The sequence below is a fragment of the Clytia hemisphaerica genome, unplaced genomic scaffold (genome assembly GCF_902728285.1).
Source record: "Clytia hemisphaerica strain Z4C2 unplaced genomic scaffold, Clytia hemisphaerica genome assembly, whole genome shotgun sequence".
In the NCBI taxonomy this organism is placed as follows: Eukaryota; Metazoa; Cnidaria; class Hydrozoa; order Leptothecata; family Clytiidae; genus Clytia; species Clytia hemisphaerica.
In genome coordinates, this window is record NW_027104240.1 from 977,383 (window position 1) to 985,350 (window position 7,968).

Genomic DNA, 7,968 nt, shown 5'->3' on the forward strand with positions numbered 1-7,968 from the left:
CATTCAAGGAGCTGACCAGATGCAACTGCATTAGGTATGGAGGAACCAGTGCGATAAGTCTCCCAACGTCGGGTGAATGCGTTCCAGTCCTCAGTGGTGGCGTTCATTTGAAGCTTCGGACGCTCAAGCCTGGGAGCACGCATTGGTGCGGCACGGCCTTGGAAGGCGTTGGTAGCGTGTGTATGGGAGTGCACATTCAATATAGCAGCTGCACCAATCACGTCTACATCATTAGTCATGAAACCACAGTCAGGGATGGGACACGAGAGTACAGTTATTTAGATTACATTCAAATTAGTCAATATGTGAGTGGCCACTAAGATAAGTTCAAAATTTTATGTCCCATTTTTAAGGAAACAAAATTGGTTCAGGGGAGTTTCACTTATAAGAATTCAAATACTACTAGGTTTTTTAAAGGTATTGAAATGTTGGCAATTTTTTTCAATGGGAAAAAAAAGAATAATTTTCATATTTTTTGTATAATTTCTACATCAGGTAAGGTGTCAAAAGTAGATTTGGACAAAATATTTTGTATTTTAAAACTGACATTCTCATGTTTTATTTTTTAAACGCTTTTTTTTACAAATGAAATAAAACATACTAACAACAAGTAAAACCTACGAAGGTCAGGTTTGGTGATGAAAGATAAAATAAAAACATAAAAAGTATTAAAAATTCTATATAAGAAATATTATTATTATTATCAATATATTATTATCAAAAATACTAAAAATGTTTCTCTCACAAATGTGACACTAAATTTAAGGTATCCAATGGTTGGTTTTTCCATGAAACTAATTTTGAAATTAAACTCCTATTTAATATATTTTAGAGTTTGGATTTCGATCTGCTAACATGATAATACACGCTTTTTTTTTAAGAAACACACTTTTAAGAAACATGAGGCTCAGAATGCCTAAAATCTAAGAAACATGCTGAGGCTGAGAATGAGAAAATAAACATTTTCTAATTCGGTTTCGTTTAAGAACCTTCCAATTCAGCCTTCCATGGGGCTGATTATGTCAAAAAGTTTAGAAACATGTGAGAAACATTTAAGGCTCAAAAGGCTGATTTCTTAAGAAACATTAAGGCTGCTTGATAAAATTAGTTTCTTAAAAAAAAAAGTGTACACACTGCTTCTAAGAAATAATAATAATATTAACCTTGTTTTCATTTCAGAGAATAAATGAAAAAAAATGAGTCTATCTTGCGGCTCTAAGAGTAATGATGTTTTTTTTGTGTTTGTCAATCCACTCATACAATTTATGGAAGTTGAATTTGTCCAGCAAACTTGGGCTAAGAGCCTTGAAGAAATTGTATTGCCTTGGCTCACTGGAGACTGTCAAGGCTTTCTGTTGTAAAAGTTCATTGGTAAGTTTTTCAATATCGTCTGTTGCCTTGATTTCACGATGGCGGCCATGACGTTTGATGATTTTACAAGTTGAGTCAAAGTTCTCAAGAATCGCTTTGTTAACAACAATGGCTTTGCAAAACCTATCTACTGCCTTTTGGCTTGAATTGTTTGGCCCCATGTTTCGTATGCCGTTTTTGAGGATTTTATTGAAGTGTTCCAGAGCCATATCCAATGGGATATTTCCTCCTGGTCCATGAACCGACTTGGAAAAGCGATTCCAAATCAGGCGTTCAGCAGTTTGTGGGGCCAGGAGAGCGTAATATTGGATCAGTAAGTAGAATGCCTCAACACAGTATTTCGGGCTGTGTGGGTCATCTGCTTTATAAAACAGAAGCATGAATTTCCATTGACGCAGAATTCTGTCCCCATCTCCCTCAGATATCGCGTCATGAAAGTTGTAGATGACCATGGCTAACTGCATAAAAGAAGTTTGATAGTTATACATATCATCATCATCATCATTTGACACATATTTGACCTGGTTTGCAATAGATGGCTCTTCGTAAACAAAACCATTATGGGTAAGTTCATGCTTTCTGCGCAGTACACCGTCATCCTTGTATCTAAAAAGAATTATTGATTTCATCCTTTTGCAAAATTTAATGCTAAATGATAAAAATGTTGGCAAAAATTTAATTTATATTCGCCTTAACAGAATGTTGAGATGAATTGGAAAAGCTGGGTTTTTTAGTAACATATATAGCAGAACTTCCAAATAGCAAAATAACAGCAATCTTGAATGTATGATAGTTAATCCTTTTTAACCAGTTTAGGTCGAGAACAACTATTAGTAGTCCCTCAGCATTAACAAAAAATACCTTTTATTACATCCATCAAATCTACATTTATAATAACCATCTTCTTTGAATCTCTCAACATCATCTTTAAGCTCCTTTTCCTTTTCAGATGCCCTGATCCACTCCTTGTTGTTCTTCTCTGGAAGGATAAATTTGTCAACGATCTTTGATGCAACATCGTTCAAGAAAATCTTTCTGTCTTCTTTGGTCTCAAGGCTTTGAAGAGTCTAGAAGAATGGAAAGTTAGTAGTTTCCTTAAGAAGTTAATATTGAGAATATCATATTAAGAGTTTATAATTCCAAGTTTAAAACACAGGTATAATATCCATTCTAGAATGAAGACATACAATTTTTTTTACCTCATGGTCTAACGCATTGGTTGAGAATTCTACTTCCAATTCTTGGCATGCTGCAGCAACTATCCTTGCCTCAAGCTCAAGTTGGACAAACTTCTTACAATGATTGTAGTTTTTGTTTTTGCTGACGTCACTCTTCAAGTTCTTTCGATTGATCAAGACTTTATCAGAATATAACGAACACTTATCTGTTGACGATTTTGACTGGTAAAACCTGTCCATAGTAAGCTAAAAGAGAACATAATCATTATACGATTTTTTCCCAGATTTCAATGAGATGACATGACAAAGTAATTGATGGTTCATTAATTTTACCTGTCAATCCCAAGTACAGAACAAGATGAAAGGGAACCCAACTGCAATAGCAAGTAAGCTCACGTTACATTTTAAATTTAAAAAACAAAACATCTTTGAAATATAAATTGAAAGGGAGGCACAATTATAGGTAAAGAGAGAAAGTATGTGAACTAAAGCAATACAAAGAGAAAATGAGACCTGTAATAGCTTCATTGAGGTGTGAAAATCGGCAACTTCCACGTGAAGACCATCACATCTTTGCTCTGCAGTGAAACCATTTCTTAATTGATCAAGGCTATTTGCAGCACGTTCAACTGTGAGCTACAAAGTAAGAAATAAATAAGACAAATAAAAAGACTTTCTACATATACCTTAACTCTCTATATTTTCGTGGGTAATATAATAAATTCTCATGTGTACTTAATAAGGGGTACTTAATTTCACAATTGTTCTTTGGTTAAATTTTACGAAATTGCTGGTTTTTTTTTCAATTGCTAAAAGCTTACCTGATCTCCAACTATTCCTTGATCGCCATACACCATTTCACCATCATCTTCATATTTTGGTTGGTTTTCTTGGATACGTTTGAGACACTCTTTCATCCCATCTGATTGATTTTCGTTTTGATAAATCATACCGAGAAAAGTCTAAATTAAATTTTTGAAAGACATTTAAAGTTTGTAATAATTATGATTTCTATTGTTCGAAAAACAAGGATAATTTTAATGTTAACTGTTGCCAAAGGTAAACTTAAAAAAATATCACGTTTCAATTGACTGATAGAAATTTCATGTAAAACAGACTGTTTCTGTTGGTTTTGTTGTCAGGTGTGAGAATTCTTCTGTTTTTAGGACAGATAAACATATTGTTGTGGATGCAAAATCTATCAAGAAAAAACAAATTTCTATGATACTTGGCGAGTATGTATACTTTGCTGATTTTGTGAACAGATATGAAAGTGACTGACGGAGCTTTTCTTGATGATTTCTTTTACTTTTGTTAATAGTTTTTATTAGTTCTTAACTTAGTTTTAAATAGTTTTAACTTAGCTTTTAGTAATTCATTACTACTGTTATAATATTTTGTAGGATCCTAATTACATTTTGACTATTTCATCTTTTTGTCTACTCACAGTTTGTGCCCAAGCAACATTACATAGCATTCTTGAGTTATTTTACTCGCTAAGAACATATGTGGCTTCTAATCAAAGTGACTCTCTCTGGCTTATTGTTTTGATATGATATACTGAATATATTCTGTTTTTCAGGTCTAAAAAACGTATACTAAAACAAGTGATACTTATATGGACCTACCTGGTTATGAATTTAACACATATAATTGATATATACGTGAGCATGACCGTTAAAAAATCATTCAGAACACAAATAGTGACGATCTATTAAAATTAGTCGTTTGTTTCTTATAAAAAAAACGTTTAGAAACCAAAATTTTATGATCGTGAAATATTCTTTCATATTCAAGACTTCGTGAGCAAAAAAACATCTATTTCATCAAAGAATTGAGTAATTTGACAAAGAACATTGATGTATGCTTATTAATAGTGATTTTTATAGATGAACGTGCGTTTCTTGAGCCAACTAATTTTTTTTGCAAAAATCTGCTTGAGCCATCTTTTACCTATTTTCATGCAAAAATCTGAAAAAATTAATGATCCAATTTTTCACTAAGCCCAAAAAACCCGCTTTTTTAGCCGTTTTTTGGTCCAAATTTGCCCAAAAACATTTTCTTTCGAAAATCGGGCTCCGTCACATTCAAGGGTTTATAGTTATGCATCTTTGTGCAAAAAATCTTAAAGAATGAAAGAACCAATCTCGAGAAAAGCTAATACCTAAGTAATTGATAATGTGCTTATAAAAAAATATCGAATTTGGTTAGTTTTTCTATAAAAACACGCCAAGCAACCAAAATTTCATGACTAAACACACATATTCTTCAAAAGTAAGCCCTCGTGAGCAAAAAAAGCATCTATCTCATAAAAAAATTGAGTAATTTGACTAAGAACATTGATGTATGCTTATTAATAGTGATTCTTATAGATAACCATGCGTTTTTTGAGCCAACAAAATTTTTTTGCAAAAATCTGCTTGAGCCATCTTTTACCAATGATGTTAGCCTACTTTCATGCAAAAAATCAGAAAAAATTAATGATCCAATTTTTCACTAAGCCCAAAAAACCCGCTTTTTTAGCCGTTTTTTGGCCCAAATTAGCCCAAAACGTTTTTTTTTCGAAAATCGGGCTCCGTCACATTTTGGCCACTACCATTTTGCACCTTTGTACCAAAAATCAAAAGATTCCTATGATTCAATCCTGAGAAAAGTTGGTAACAGACGGACGGACGAACACAGGTTAATTTATAGGACCCCACCGGGGTAGGTCCAAAAATAAATGGTTGTGATTTTGGAATGATTTTAATATTGGTTGTGTTGATCTTAGAAGACAGCAAAGAGAATTCGATTGTAAGGTATTATCTTTATTTTTCACTTTATTCACTCCATTTCATCGTTTACAGTCAATTCTAATTCAAACTTTAATTCTAAGGCTGATAAAAACTTTGAGATTCTCTCAGGCCATAATAATTAACTAGGAATAACGATGGCTTTTTATTGAGTGATTTTGGGGTTAATGATCACTCACTACTTTTGTGCTATTTTTAAATATTATTTTCAATGAAATTTCCACTCGATCTGAAAACAACCGTATATGCAGCCAAAATTAAGGACTTACTCACCTTACAGTGCAGGAAAAAAATAGCTTCAATCATGGCTCCGCCTGGGGGGGGGGGGGGGGTGTAAATCTAAAAGTGGGTGGGAGCTGTCTCATTTTTTAAACTCAGGGGGTGACTAACAAAGTGGGGGGACCTAAAGGGCTGCACTAAAGTTCTGGGGTCTAATTACAATAATTAAGAAATTGTAAAAATATTTTTTTGTTTGGTTTTATGTTCTCTTTTTAAATATTCTACTGTTTTACTTTTATCTGCGTGCGAGAGGGAACTAAAGGATGCGTATGTTTTTAAAAATATCTATCATTTTTCTTTAGATTTCTTTATGAAATATATAACATATTGAAATCGAAATAATTTGGTGCCGAATTATTTTTCTTTGCTGGGACCTGAACCTTGAAAGTACTTTTTGCAGGGACCTGAACCTTACTGAGAAGTGGGGTGACCTAAAACTTAGGGGGACCTAAATTTGTTGGGGGGACCTAGAACCCCATTCGGAGCCATGTTCAAATAACCCTATGTTGCAATTCTTCAAGAAGTTATTGCCCTATAAAGAGCGAAATGTTTTGAAATTTTCACAAATTGACCCAAAAATTTCGTATTTTCCCAAATTTTAAACCCTTACAGTACACCTCCTCTCTCGTTGACCCTTACAGTGCACTTTCAGAAGCCTGAAAAACCTAGCCTTAAGGGCTGCATATACGGTAGGTCACTTAACTTGAGTGCCCGCCCCAGGCATCCATTTCTACAAGCAGAGAGTATGAGCTACATTTAACAAAAGTGTTGAAAATATTTCTAAGTCTTTTTCATCCACTGGATGACATTTCTACAAGCAGACAATGTAATCGATATTTTTTTTAAATAATGAAAATATTTCTAAGTCTTTTTCATCCGCTGGATGACATTTCTACAAGCAGAAAATGTGATCGATATTTTAAAAAAATGTTGAAAATATTTCTAAGTCTTTTTTCATCCGCTAGATGGCATTTCTATAAGTCAAAATGAATGAATTTATTCTCGCAGATGAGTTTTGGGGAATGACCATCCAATAGATGGCTTTTGAATGGTTCGGGGATGACACACCATAGCGAATCTTGAAAGTTCATCCAGTTGATGACTTATAGATGATACTTTGATGAATAGAATAATTTGATGGTATTCTGATGACAAACTGATGATATCTTGATGACATTCACATTCGTAGGGGAAGTACTGAACTTGTTTACGTATGTTTATACTTTCTTGTTTATTTAGTTTTTGATCCAAAGCTTTCATGCTCTCTTGCTTGGAATTTGAATCAAGGCCACGCAAACACTTTGTTATGATTTTTTTTTCTTTCAAACTCTCCTGTATCGCCGGCCGGAAAAAACATAGCAGTAGAGGGCGTTGTTTTTTTCTGGACGGGCAGGAACTGAGTGTCGTGAAAATTCATAGAACCAAAACATCTTTTATAGTTCAACAGGTCTTGGTTTAAACTCCAAACAAGGGATAATATAGTTTTTGGCACGGCAGAGCCCCCTTTTTTCAATCAAAAAGGCTAGAAAAAGCTTTCCTACTATTAATATAAACAAAATTTGGTTGTGTTGCCACGCGTCACCCCACGCGTTACATGTTTTTTTTTTTATAAGCATAACGCTTATAAGCATACGAAGGCTCAGATTTGCAGAATTCCTAAGCATAACATGAGCATATATGTCAGCCTAAAATATTTTTCAAGTGGTCTTTTTTATCTGTTTTTGTTTCATTTTTATCTGGTTTGGTAGAGGTCAAGTATAAAATAAGACATTCCACGGCTAGCTACATTCCACTGCTCCCAAAATCTGAACAAATTTTTTACAAAATTTCTGAAATTTCATTAAAAAACTTGGCTCGGGGTGAATCATAAGCATAATTCTTAAGCATGTAATAAGCATAAACTATGCCTGGATGCTTTGAGAACTTAAGCATACACGAGCCTGACCAAGGGGCATACACTTGCCCCTACCTTGCTCTTCCACACGAAATCCGACAAATCATTTTCTCCCGCCTCTTCCCTTTCATCGGCCACGGGTAACAACTATTATGTTTGACAATAAAATTTCCCACTTCACGTTCAGTTACCCTGGTACAAAGTTCTAGGAAGATTTCTAGGTTTCCTAGGAATTTCCTAGAATAAAGTAAGCACCTTGAACTTTCCTAGCAATTCCCTAGAAAAATAAATCCTAGAGAAATCAAAGAGAAATTTCAGGGGAATTTCTAGGTCTTGATATATAAATCCCTATACCACCATTTTAGTAACCTGTAGTAGCTATCACCACCCATTGAAATCCTCATACCACCCTTTTAATACCATGTAGTGGTTACCATCACCTATTCTGGATCTT

General features: G+C 34.0%; 1 protein-coding gene across 1 annotated transcript; it reads right to left on the minus strand.

Annotated features, from left to right (window-relative positions):
- Positions 1–1,202: 1,202 nt before the first annotated feature.
- Positions 1,203–4,026, minus strand: LOC136816309 (uncharacterized). The gene is made up of 6 exons (XM_067072637.1): positions 3,997–4,026; positions 3,371–3,511; positions 3,063–3,185; positions 2,571–2,795; positions 2,233–2,438; positions 1,203–1,977 (listed from the first exon to the last, which is right to left on the minus strand). Exons 1-6 carry the CDS (start codon positions 4,024–4,026, stop codon positions 1,203–1,205), a joined length of 1,500 nt encoding a protein of 499 aa, XP_066928738.1.
- Between the last annotated feature and the right edge of the window lie 3,942 nt (positions 4,027–7,968).

Excerpts from the sequence above, each read along its gene's own strand:
- LOC136816309 (XM_067072637.1), bottom strand. The coding sequence starts at position 4,026 with ATGCTATGTAATGTTGCTTGGGCACAAACT. Across the intron at positions 3,186-3,370 it reads AAGGAATAGTTGGAGATCAG|CTCACAGTTGAACGTGCTGC; the intron begins GTAAGCTTTTAG and ends CTTACTTTGTAG. Across the intron at positions 2,796-3,062 it reads CCTCAATGAAGCTATTACAG|CTTACTATGGACAGGTTTTA; the intron begins GTCTCATTTTCT and ends GTTCTCTTTTAG.